Source organism: Pomacea canaliculata, linkage group LG6, assembly GCF_003073045.1.
Source record: "Pomacea canaliculata isolate SZHN2017 linkage group LG6, ASM307304v1, whole genome shotgun sequence".
NCBI classification, from domain to species: domain Eukaryota; kingdom Metazoa; phylum Mollusca; class Gastropoda; order Architaenioglossa; family Ampullariidae; genus Pomacea; species Pomacea canaliculata.
Genome location: NC_037595.1, coordinates 26,230,203 through 26,242,920, shown reverse-complemented (window position 1 = coordinate 26,242,920; position 12,718 = coordinate 26,230,203). Strand labels below are relative to the sequence as shown.

General features: G+C 41.4%; 2 protein-coding genes across 2 annotated transcripts; both read right to left on the bottom strand.

Annotated features, from left to right (window-relative positions):
• Window positions 1-185: 185 nt before the first annotated feature.
• LOC112566977 (uncharacterized protein PB18E9.04c-like) lies at window positions 186-3,772 on the bottom strand. Its single transcript, XM_025243410.1, has 5 exons — window positions 3,649-3,772; window positions 3,044-3,203; window positions 2,102-2,392; window positions 1,345-1,683; window positions 186-979 (listed from the first exon to the last, which is right to left on the bottom strand). The coding sequence occupies exons 3-5, from the start codon at window positions 2,334-2,336 to the stop codon at window positions 186-188; spliced, it is 1,368 nt and encodes a 455-aa protein (XP_025099195.1). The 5' UTR covers window positions 2,337-2,392; window positions 3,044-3,203; window positions 3,649-3,772.
• Window positions 3,773-7,898: 4,126 nt separating this feature from the next.
• On the bottom strand, window positions 7,899-11,313 carry LOC112566320 (tryptophan--tRNA ligase, mitochondrial-like). Its single transcript, XM_025242426.1, has 7 exons — window positions 11,166-11,313; window positions 10,878-11,056; window positions 10,434-10,515; window positions 9,752-9,832; window positions 9,495-9,577; window positions 9,102-9,220; window positions 7,899-8,680 (listed from the first exon to the last, which is right to left on the bottom strand). The coding sequence occupies exons 1-7, from the start codon at window positions 11,304-11,306 to the stop codon at window positions 8,226-8,228; spliced, it is 1,140 nt and encodes a 379-aa protein (XP_025098211.1). The 5' UTR covers window positions 11,307-11,313; the 3' UTR covers window positions 7,899-8,225.
• Between the last annotated feature and the right edge of the window lie 1,405 nt (window positions 11,314-12,718).

Genomic DNA, 12,718 nt, shown 5'->3' with positions numbered 1-12,718 from the left:
AATGCAAGAGACTGTTACTCTGACGTGTACGTCGCTTTTTTGAAGGTGTACACAGTGAGTGCATGAGTCCTCATCGTTAGCCTGGACGCTAACCTGTCTGTCTCGTCGACCTGTCCATCTGTGGTCAAATTTAACTAGAATTCCAGTAATAGAAAGGCCTGGCTTTAGGGTTAGGTACCTGACAATTAGAATGGCAACGACGATGGCAATGAGAGCCACGCCTCCCACAACGACCGGAACAATGAGGTAGATGGGGGCTGTCCAGGCGGACTGCGAGATGTCAGAAGTGTATAGAGACGTGCTAGAGGTAGACTGAGCGCTGGTGGAGACCGGCTGTGTGGTGGTGGAGACTGGTTTTGTAGTGGTGGAAACCGGCTGTGAGGCGGTGGACACCGGCTGTGAGGTGGTGGAGACTGGTTTTGTAGTGGTGGAAACCGGCTGTGAGGTGGTGGAGACTGGTTTTGTAGTGGTGGAAACCGGCTGTGAGGTGGTGGAGACTGGTTTTGTAGTGGTGGAAACCGGCTGTGAGGTGGTGGAGACTGGTTTTGTAGTGGTGGAAACCGGCTGTGAGGTGTGGAGACTGGTTTTGTAGTGGTGGAAACCGGCTGTGAGGTGGTGGAGACTGGTTTTGTAGTGGTGGAAACCGGCTGTGAGGTGGCGGTAACCGGCTGTGATATGCTAGAGAGGGACTGTGATGTGCTAAGTGTGGGCGGCAAGGAACTGGAAACGGGCTGTGAGGTGGTAGAGTTGTTGGACATCTGTAACGATATACAAGAGGCAGGAGACGACATATTCGAAGACGAACATCTTGAAGAAGTCACAGTGGAATCCGGAGAGGACTCTTGAGATGTGAAACTTGTCGTCAAAGATGTTTTGGTGGAGGAAGACGTCGTTGCAGACATCGTCGCTGTGGTTGTTGTTGACAGAGTGAATACAGAGTCTGGTGGCTGTTCGCTGCAGTTAAGTGTCATGTTGCCGCCTGTAGGAGATAAAAACAAGATGTTAAGCCTTTTGCACAGAAACTAGAAGCATCTCCATAAGTAGTCGTACATTGTCAGTAATTAATCTTAGTGGTTACATTTTTCCAAAAGAAACACACACCTGCACACATACACAGAGACAGATATCCACAAACAGAACCCAACAAACATCTATGTATCAAATATCGAGACTATCTCTAGTCTAACATTGTTTTCTCTATCATTTTAGGCTCATTATCGTCAAACAACAACATGTCCAGGACCACAGAGCAACAGTCACACCGCCTGCAGCATGAGATGTAAGACTGTGGACACAAGGTTTCCTGTGGTGGAGATGAGGAATGTACAAACTACAAATACTTGCCGGATACTTTCATCCACACTCGACCTTTCGAGCCACTTCTGTTATCGTCACGGTAGATGATTCTCATCGTGCATGGTTTGCTTTGCAAGCTCAGGTCGGTGTTAACTACAGTAGGTTGAAACAAGAATTCATGTCTACTCCAGTTGCCACAAGTGATGTTCACATTGGAGTTATCCACATCCGCGTACAAAACTTCGGCTTTCGAAGCACCAGTTATTTCGCAGACACAACTATTAAATGAACTTTTTTCAGATGATGTGAACATTAATGGTGAGGCCAGGTAGACTTGTCCTTCCAGGTTCACTTCCTGCTTGAAGCACAGCTTGTAGATTTTGCTCACTGAAAAAAAAAATAGCTTTCAGAAAAAAAAATCTGTAAAGGAAAAAAATCATACTTCATCAATTGTTTTGTCATTTTGGGTTATTTTACAAGCAACGCTGAAGATAATACTAGAGAAATATTTTAAAATGATTTAGCTCATCTTTCGGTGTATCTTTTGTTATTACAGTTACTTGAATAAATACGGATTTTTGTATTAGCACCGACGCATGTGTATTGAGCTAACGAAGTAAAACAACACTATAATATGAAGATATATATATGGGGTTATAGCAGTAACTGTCTTAGTGGAAATGTGTATTTTATTGTCTACAGAAGTAGAAGTGTCAAGTTTGTAGTCATTACTGCATTACTGATGTCTCTGTGATCATTATCAGTCTAATATATTCTTCCCGCCATCATGAGTCAGTCTACCTACCGTTGATACATTCGTAGGTCACCGCCACCAAAGCCTCGTTGAAGCCCTTTGTACCTCTCGTCACAGACTCGTTACAGACGCTGCTGTTGGCAGGACCAGCGCAGGACACGCTGAGGCCGGTCTCACTTTTTTCTTGTAAACTGTTGTTGGTGTTGTTTAACGAACAGTTACTGCTGACTGGCGAATACAGCTCTTGGATCACGTGATACCAGGAATCCGAGGAGCAGGACAACATCGCCGAGGAATTGTTTGTGGTATTGCATATTGTAGAGTTTTTGGTTTCTTGTGGCACTTAAACAAAATTCAACAATGAAAATGCAATTTTACTCCTGATTTCGATGAAATACTAACATGTAAGAGAGGAAATCACTTTTACGTGTCTAGTAGAGCGCATTTTTTAAATTAAAATACTACTCCCAAAATTTGGTGGAACAGTCTCATCCATTGCCAAAACACAAGCTTACAAACATCGCGAGGTACAGCGTGAACACAGGGTCAGGATTGTGTATGAATATGTCCAGACCACAGATGATGGTAGAAGCTAATGCTTTATGTATATAAATTAGGTACATTTTGGAACAAACGTGGTATTAAGATTGTGATATCTCTCGTGCATGGTAATAATTGTAGATGTCTGTAATTAAGTGACATATTCCCTCATAAACTGGAAAATCTTCTTGCACTGAGCTTTCTTCGGTTATTAAAAAAAATGGACTCCATTACTCCTTTAAGAAAGCGAAAATTGTTGTCTTCCGATTCGACACATATTTTTACGTCTATTAATTGTAGTAACTTTCCACTTCTTTTTTTCCTTTTTTACTTTTTTCTTCTTTCTTTCCTACTTTATTTCTGCATTTGCACTCTTTCCCTTCTTCCCACTGAGGTCTACGTTTTGACTCAGTCTAAATGAGAGAGGGAAGAAGTCATGGAGGCAACACGCACCTTCCTGAATGGCTCAATCCAAGAATTTCCACAACAAGAGAAGAAAAATAAAGAGGCCATGTTTAACTGAACTCTCCATCGTAACTTCTATGTAGCTTGTGGATCTTATGGTCAGTACTGTTTAGATGATCATACACCTGGAGGCCTCCATGGCGATAGTCTGAAGCAAAAGAGAACAAACAGTGTCAGAACTCATTAGTCCTTTGTTACTCATTGTCTGTGCTCAGTTTGTTGTTGTTGTTGTTGTTGTTGTTGTTGTTGTTGTTGTTGTTGTTGTTGTCAAGTTCATATTTCCTCTCAGCCATGCTCAAACTGAAAAGCCACAGGGGGTGTATCTACAAGTTGTGTGCCTTGCCAACGGGAAAAAACACAAAATAACATCTTGCTCTCTCCCACTCGGTGTGTATCGCCACCAGCACAAAGGTCATTGAAACCAACTGACGCAACTACTCTCATGACAACAACAACAACTCTCGCCAACACCAGCCCCATGTCAACAACTAATTCAGATCCGTGCAATTCATACACTAGTCACATTGTAACTATTCACAGTATAATAAAGTGACTGACAATAAAACTACAGTCTGTGTAATAAAATGACTTACCAGTGCAAGTTACACTGATACACTCAAGTCAAATGCTACACACAGCTAAACGTGACAAACATCAGTAACAGTTCAACTGAAACAAAACTGACTCACACCAGCTCACCATGTAACATTATTCCCACCATGTAGTGGTAAATACACGGCAGCTCTGATGTCTTCTGTCCCCAGTCTTACCCAACACGCCACCTAGCCACGTTTAAACTTTCACTACAATTCTCATTCAAATGATAATTCCTTTCTAGCCACGTACAGTTGTTCACCCTCTTCCCACCCCACACACGCACTTCCGTGTACCCGGAGAAAACACCGACGTGCAGGTCTGAGGACAGGTGTCACATACACCGGTGTCCCGAGACGAGATCTGAACCCTGAGTTTCTCACTGCCGTGTTGACAATTGAGTTTTTTAACCACTTTACTACCGGGTGCCTCTTCGACTTTCTTCTACCCTTTTATCGCGGTACCCTGATCCAGGTGTGGGGAACGTTGACCTGCAAAATCATTTGGTGTGGCCAGGCCAACGTAGCAGCAGGAGGGACTTGAAATTCAGGAGCTTGTAAATAATAAACATAATTTTAAAACATAATTTTATGTTAAGTGAATCCCAACAACAATGAAATTTTGACGGACATGCAAGGAATGCCCGGGATAGACAGGACAGTTACGAGTACATGACGAGTACACGTTTGCTGTTCACCGGTACCCGAGGCCTGTATCGGGGTAGTCAGGGCCAGGAAGGGTGGTAGTATACAGGGTGCGTGTGTTATCACACACATAGTGGCGAAACTACGACTTGACCGATTATACAGGATACATTTCAAAGTTGATAACTTCGCACAGCCCGCAAAGGTTGTAAATACCCGACTGACCCTTGGAGGATAAACGGTTCTCCACCCTTGCCCTTATCTTTTTTTTTCCCCCGTTCTTTTAACCAGCGTCTATTGTTGGCGTGAATTTGGGAGAGAAATACAATCACACGTTTGCCGAGCTGGTGACATTTATTTGCTTGCAGTTTCCTTTTCCTTCGTGCAATAAATAATGAAGACTAGTGAAAACGGACCGGCAAAGACATACATGGATAGCGAGTGAGAGAGAGACTAACACACATTTCTCTTGATTATTAAAGACGAGAGACTATATACGGGCATTTAGGTAACTACACAACCCGGAGTGCTCGGCTTCCATCCCAAATTTTCCTGACACGAATTAATTTAGCATCCTGGTTGCTATGGTTACTATTTCTCCACTGTAGACCCTCATCCTACTCATACCTCTAGACAACACCAACATCGCTATACTAGTGGACTTTCATTTACTGGATAAATGTCTTTCATTGGTTGCCTCTTTGCCCTATCATAGCAGTCACCATTCGTAGAATCACTCACCAAGAAGGGCTTTCACTTCCGCTTCCGCTTTCTAAATGGCGTATGAAAATATAGTATAACAACACAGTCACAACAGATTCTATTGAAAATATTTCTAATAACTGTTATGTATACCGACACTAAACACAGCCTCTGTGAATTAAACAATTAAAACGTAAGCATGAGTTTGTGACCAAGCTTATCTTTAGCTCCATGCATGCAAACACACACACACACAAAGAAGAAAAAACGTTATCTGCGATTCGTGGAAAGCGATCAGTTACATGTTTTCGATATTTTAAGGTTATGCTGCGGACAGCAAGAATCTGGAAACAGTCCATGAAACAAAATGTCGGTTTTTCAACAAAATAAAATTTGTTTGTTGCAACTGAGGACGGAAGCTGTCATAAATGACGCCACTGTCTCCGACGTCAAGCATGACGTAGTCACGTACGTCATTCGTGTCAAGCATGACGCAGTCGCGTACGTCATTCGTGTCAAGCATGACGCAGTCACGTACGTCATTCGTGTCAAGCACCGCCATGACAGCTCGCCTCCTCCTGTGTAGCATCGCAGCATGAAAATAAAATGTCACGGCCTGTCCCCCTTCCAGAAGTTGCAGCTGTCGTCATGAGCTGCCTCCAGAAACCAGAACGTCTGTGGGGATGTGGGAGTGTCTGCTGCTGGTGACAATCATCCTGCTAACCCGGATCCTGCCCTGTCTCGTCTTTTACTATCACCTTCGGGCAGACCGAGCTCCGCCGGCGACACCAGACGTGGCTGAGCAAAACCACAGACCTAACTTGGGTAGATGCTCATTATTTGGTTTGTCTACAAAATAATTATTTCTTCGCATGAGTTTATCAACAATTTTCTCGTCCTTATCATTTTTTGATGGAAAGAAAATGTTATTCAGAAAATCACTCACCGAATTTCCTTATTTCGAAGTCCTGCCTCGTTGCCCACTGAGTAACTCCATCCTCACACAATCACTAACTCGAGTCAGTGACGTTCTCATATAGAGATCCTCAACTACCATCAACGTCCGCTCAACAAGAAACCGAGAAGGGAAATTAATCTTTTGAATTTGTTTGCAAACTTTTTATAGCGCAAGGAAATCTTTCCTTTGGCAGCCAAATTGTTCATGTTTACATGCTTCACTTCACTTTCTCGTCTCGAGCAAGACCGGAGTAATTGTTTCTGACCCCACAAAGTCGGCGTGGGAAAATCTTTTCTCGCAGTAAATGGAGACATTCAAGATGTATTTGAAGTTTTTGATGTTTGTCACCAGCCCGTGACTGCTCTTCTGCTCATTCGCCAAAATTTTCAACCTCAGTTCCAACATAGTTTTACTCCTTAAAAGAACACACACACACCCCTGCTGTCACTTTACACTGTGCAAAGCGAAGCTACCTGTATTCTTACCTGTGCTGACCGTGGGAACACGGAAATTGAATGTCACGGCACTTTGCTCTGCCATTTTACGTGCCAGTAAACAAAGATAATAAACCTATAAATAACCACAGCGGTTTAGTAATACAACAATGCTTGACGTATCTTATCCAGCAGCCTGCTTAGTTTTTTTCTTTCACCCCTGCGTACCCACCGAGCCCCTGCCCCTAAGCCCGCCTTTACCTCGCAGTGTCTAGTCATCAACCGAGGCCCCAACACATATCTTAAACACATCTATAAACATTGTGATGCTAACAGTGAATGCAATGTGAGCTCTAACACCTTATCTAGCAGGCGAGGTTCTCCGGCTAGTGATGGTGATGGTTGTGATGAGGATGGATGATGAGGATGATGATGATGATGAGTAGCGAGTCCACGATGAAAATGACTTTAAATGGACACATTTGCATGCTTCGTGTTGAATATTCTCTGGCAGCCATGTTTCCTCTCTGTAGTTGCACTCACAAGACAGGGAACCTCTTTCTGTGCTGTGCAGATGCTGAGACGCAACCCTCCGGGACTTCCAATGGCAACCGAAACCGCAGGAAGTTCCCCCGCAAGCGCAACATGAGCCCACAGCTGTAATCTGGAGGGTGAATTGGAGAAATGGGGGGGAAGAATTACAGCAGCGACCACGGCGACACGGCGCTCAGTCATCTGACACGAGCCTCCAACCGTTGTCCGTTCCCACCGCAAAGCCTGCTGGTCCTCACCGTAAGGTGAACTGATCTCTCTACTGCCCAAATGTAGCGATCCGGCAACGATGGATTAAAAATTAATTCTGTGGCCCGACCACCTGTTTCACAGTTCACTTCCTGTGACCTACCCGTTGTTTGCGTGCAGAGAGAATTTTCTCTACGATGGTCATCACATTAGGGAGACGTAGGGTCAAAGTTTGATTCCCTTCTCTTGATCTTCTTTGCTCATGAAAGTGTCAAGCTGTCTTTTAATGTCGCTTTCCTTCATCTTGTTTCACTTATTTATTGTGATATCATTTCGCCTGTAACATTTTTTTCCAACTTTTTATCACAATCTCATCTTGAGCACGGTCACACACACAGAGTTCTGTCATTAAAAGGATCCAGAGAACTGTACATGCTGTACCTGTTAATATACCGAGGATTTCCTTGGTTCACTGTTTCCCCATCCTCTGCTCTCAAAAACAGAAACTCCTAGATTTATTATTTTTTCTTCTCTTTCTACAATATTCTAGCCAAAAAATGTTTAGCTCTCCCTTTTAACCCCAAATCAACCCCCACCAATAGACTATACTAATCCAACCCTACAATTAGACTACCTTAACCCTAAGACAATCTCTCACCCAACCCTAACCTAAGTTCTTGGTTTTCCATAAAGACATGGGAACAAGCGCATGCATGCGCGCGCACACACACAGTCAAAATTTATATATAATAACAATTACTTTAGAATGTGAACAATAATTTATACATAAAAAGAAATACCCCAGTCATTTCAGATTTCAAGCACTTCATTGTCTCCTATTTTCTGGAAGACTTTTAACAGAAATACTGACAACCGTAAGAACAGGACTTGCCAGAAAAAATATTTGTTGATACTTTATACAGCTCTGTAGAACTCAAGTGACCACAGCACAGAGACAAACATACATCAGGAATTCGCTCACTGACCATGATTATATGTATTTTTTATCTAATGTACAAAAAATTTCAACCTTCTGCTTAGCGGTAGGAGAAAAAAAGAATTATCCTAAAAGTGTCAACTGTGAGACTTAACTTGCATCATCTTAGCCCCATAGCCTGCTTAACTTCCATAATTGTGTCCTGAGCGATAGCTTGTGCCCGCTCTTGCCCTGTTTTCAGCACCTTCTCCAGATGACCTGGGTCATTCTTCAACCTTTGTATAGAGTCCGAGATGGGCTTGAGGTGCTCTATCACAGCTTCAGCAACCGTAGCTTTGTACATCGCAGTGGTAAGGGCATTTAGAAAAGCATTCTCACATATCTCCTCAGCACAAAGTTCGGTCACACCCATGTGAATGTCAATGAGGTTTGAGACGCCTGGCCTGCGGTCTGGGTCATATGAGACCTCTGATGTGAAATCAGTCACGGCTTTCTTTATTTTCTCTGTAATATCTTTTGGCGAGTCTGTCAGCTCTATTCGACTCAAAGGGTTGGGGTCGGACTTGCTCATCTTCCCTTCTGGGTTACGGAGGCTTCGTATTTTAGGGGATTCACCTGCAATAAAAAGAGGAAAAAAGTAAAATCTGCATGTTAAGACCAACACAGCAGCTGCAGTCCTCTTAAGCATTATATTCGTTCACAAAATTAACCTGCATATATTCTGCCTAGTTTAAAAGTTTTAAGGTTATTATATTTTTCTTACTCGATACTTAATACTATTCAGACATCAAATAACATTTTTTTTAGTCTATATATACATATCATCTACCATAATTGTTAGCCCTGTTTCGAGATATATAAGCATGTGCATTTTCAGAACACAGCATTTAAAAAAAAAAAAATAAAAAAAACTTGTCAGCTTTAACTCACATTTTATAAATGGTGACAGTAGTAGCAATAACCTAAAATCTTGTGTCTATAACTCTGATGCTCAACTAAAACATTAAAAGTTATCTTTGCTCTCTGTCCCACTAACCCGTCAGAGCCCTGCAGCGAGGAAATATGGTATTGAAGTTGCGATTGAAGGACTTGGCCAAGTAACGGGTCAGCTCTATATGGTGAATCTGATCTTCTCCAACAGGCACATCAGTTGCCCTAAACAAAGTGTTACATGTAATATGCATAAAAAAACCACACTAAACAAATCCTTCATTCATTTAGATATATCAACTGAACCTGTAATATTTAGCCATGTCTGAAAACAAATCTAGAAGACAAAAAAAAAACATGTAACAGACAAAAGAATTAACTGTGAAAATAATGGAGTACTGAAAAATATTCTCACTTAATTAACAATATCCTAAACAAACCAATTCTGGAATAATAACTTCACAGTAAATCAAAGGAACCATGAAGATTTATTCCCTACTTGTAGAGAAGAATATCAGCAGCTTGAAGAACTGGATATGTGAAAAGACCAAGGCCTGGTTCCTTTATCTTTTGTGACTTTTCCTGCACACAAAAGGTAGAATGAAATGATGGAATTTCTGTTTGCCACACTACCTTCCTATGTGTCTGAGATTTACAGTAGGGCTAATTGTTTTTATGCTTCCAGCTTCAAATTCAAGCATGAATATTTTTTTCTTGCTTGTGAGCATAGAAAATGGAAATAAGGGAAAATCAAACCTTCCACTGAGGCAAATGTTGAAGTCGTGGTAGAGTGCAGAGGCACCCAAGTAACCAAGCCAGTTCCGCATGTTCCTGCACCTAACCATAATACAAAATTACCACGGTTTTAAGTCACAGCTTAGGCATTAACACACAAACAAACATGCACATACAGGCTTGTGTTGCTATTAATCACATTGTGTAAATATCTCATGTGAGTTTTCATGGACTCTATGGAAACCAGGGACATAGATGTAGATTAATGTTACTGGCAATGTTAGCTAGGTATAGCTAATTAGGATAATTGTGGGAGTCAAAGATTTTAATGTGCATATGATAGATCAGGGAGACTAAAGGATGCACATTGATTTTCTAGTTTTGGTGCTTTTCTCTGCAAAGAGAATTGTTTTTCTGTGTAAAATTTGATAGGAGAGGTAGTGATATGTGTGAACTATGCCCAGGTGTTTTTATAAATATAAAAACAATTGGTAATTTGCAAAAAATTGTTCAGGAAACCAGGAACTGTTTCTGGTTTGTATATGTGTTACAACAGCATGTGTCCAGTGTCTTAGAAATAAATACTTTGTGTTTTATGTGTGTGTAAACGTGTGCATGTATATGTGTGATGTTTGTTATGGTAATTTTCTCATGGTGTGTATATGTGGATTGCACACTTGAGTAATGATCTTGCACCACTTACATGTGACTGCAGAAACAGTATGCTTTTTTCTGGGTCTATTCCACATGCCAGAAGACAAGCAGTCATGTCTAAAATATTCTGCCTATAAAAGAAGAAAACAAAATTTTGACAAACATGTAATAAACACCAGAATACTTGAGACTTTGTGCTGACAAAAAAAAAAAAAAGCAAACACAATCCACAAGTCAAGTCATAACAGAAACTGTTCCATAAAATAATAAAATATGACTTAAATCAATTCACATTAATACAAAACTGTTTTCTTCAGTGGTGATTGCAGGTTTGTTTAGTCACCTCTCTGCTGATTTTCATTCGGATTCCTTCTCTGACATTTGTATATATTACACACTCGCTTTGCCGTCAGTTATCCCACTCTTCAATAGCTCAGTATTTTTAATTGTCTAAACCTGATCACTGAATGTGATATGCACAAGTTTTTCTTACCGGAGCACTTTTGGTTCTTGAGGAACTGTGATGGAATGGAGGTCAACAATACAAAAAATGACACTGTCGTATTTCTTTTGAAGCATAACCCAGTTTTTAATTGCGCCAATGTAGTTTCCAATGTGAGGAATGCCCGTTGGTTGGATTCCCGAAAACAGTCTTGGAGGAACTTCTGCAAACTACCAGATTAGTTCTCATGTAAATACGACTGTGCGCAGGCATGAACACATCCATCCACTGACACTCTGCACTATATAAGTACATAAAGAAAATCCTGACAGCACAAACCTGTTTCGTTTTTGCATCCTTCTCATCACCAACATCGCAAAAATGTCGTTTATTCAGCTTTATTATGCGGTGAAAACGTCCAAACACTGGCAACAATATCCTTGAGGTGCCCATAGCCAGCGTGTTCATGGAGGCGGCCATTGTATTCTCTCCCCTGCCCTCGCCGACAGAGTAGCTTCCCTTACATCGTCTGCTACAGGTACAGTACTAACTGTCGGTAGACTTGTGGTTTTAAATTTTTAAACACACACCTCTATAGTCTGAGGTTTTAAAACCTTGAAGATGAAAAAGCGGATGGAACAAACTAGAGTAATTCTCCACGCATGACTTGTAAATTAAATCAGTTTATGAAGCTATGAATTATGGAAGAGTATTTTGCGCTTTATTTTGCTGACAAAGTACTCCGAGTCACTGTCATGTCTATGTATTCGCAGAAATATCTGAAACATTTACAGTGAGCTAAATATTCAGTGTTACTTGTTTGTTTTCTTTTGTTTTTTTTTTTGGTGTTTTATGTGGGGTGTGTGAGAGATGGGGTGTGGTCCATGCATTTCTCTTATTCTCTGTAATTACCTTGATAACATAAGCTATGCAAATGTCTCTGACATCAGGGCTTTGTATCTCCGTCTGTGCCTCGTGATGTTCACAGACCTCGGTAACATAAATAGATACATGTACACATACATCATCATCAGACATGATACATTGTACTCAACCCCAACTAATCTCTTGAGACCATTACACATGTCGTGTGAGTGGAACAAAAGCAGTCAATATGCGATTTAAAAAATCGGTAAAATATTCAGGACAGTACAAGAGTAAAGACTCGGGCATGATGCCATGACCAGAACCGGTTCTTGTGTGTCAGTAAATTTGCTTTTAAAGTATCGATGTCCTTTTTTTTTCAACGGGCGCCTCCAGGAGCCTCCACAACACACACTCAAGATCCAGACACAGGGAATCGCCATGCTGTCTACCATACAAAAGGTTATTTTAGGGTCAGGGAGCTGGTTTCACAGTGTCTGAGATGAAGTCCGCACTGAGATCATTTCTACTACAACAGCTAATCAAAAAGACAAGCTTTGCATTTTATACGAAGTCTTTTAAGTATTTTATCCACATGAAGTTACAAAAGAAAATTTAATATAGAAATGTTCAGGTAAAAAAAATAAATAAACAAAGGAGACGAGAGAAATCGTCAGCAGATCGAAGCGCCAAGAGCATTGGAGTCGCCCAGTATCTAACATCATTTCTTTCATTTCTTCTTTTCTTCTCGCTTTTCTACCTCCTTCTGTTGTATTTTCCTTTCTAGATAATCAGGGCATCAGAGATGTTTACAGGTGATCTGACACCACAACCCCCGCATCGTCTCATTCTCTTGGCGACAATTTACTTCGCCAGACTGAGGGCAAACGGGTGGGCGGGTGGCTATAGGTCAGCATGTGACTGAACACAAGAGGAAGATACAGAGAATGGTGGGGGTCATCAGACAGCAGAGAGCTTCGCGAACGAACTTAATTCCTCCGCGTTGTTCGTTGAGATCGGAGCAGTCG

Bases quoted from the DNA above. Each gene is read 5' to 3' on its own strand.
- LOC112566977 (XM_025243410.1), bottom strand. From the start codon at position 2,336: ATGTTGTCCTGCTCCTCGGATTCCTGGTATCACGTGATCCAAGAGCTG. The intron at 1,684-2,101 runs GTAGGTAGACTG...TTTTTTTTTCAG, and splicing joins GACCTACGAATGTATCAACG to TGAGCAAAATCTACAAGCTG. The intron at 980-1,344 runs GCAAGTATTTGT...TATCTCCTACAG, and splicing joins AGTGTGGATGAAAGTATCCG to GCGGCAACATGACACTTAAC.
- LOC112566320 (XM_025242426.1), bottom strand. From the start codon at position 11,306: ATGGCCGCCTCCATGAACACGCTGGCTATGGGCACCTCAAGGATATTG. The intron at 10,516-10,877 runs GTAAGAAAAACT...CTTCTTTTATAG, and splicing joins CAAGAACCAAAAGTGCTCCG to GCAGAATATTTTAGACATGA. The intron at 9,221-9,494 runs GTAGGGAATAAA...CACTTTGTTTAG, and splicing joins GCTGATATTCTTCTCTACAA to GGCAACTGATGTGCCTGTTG.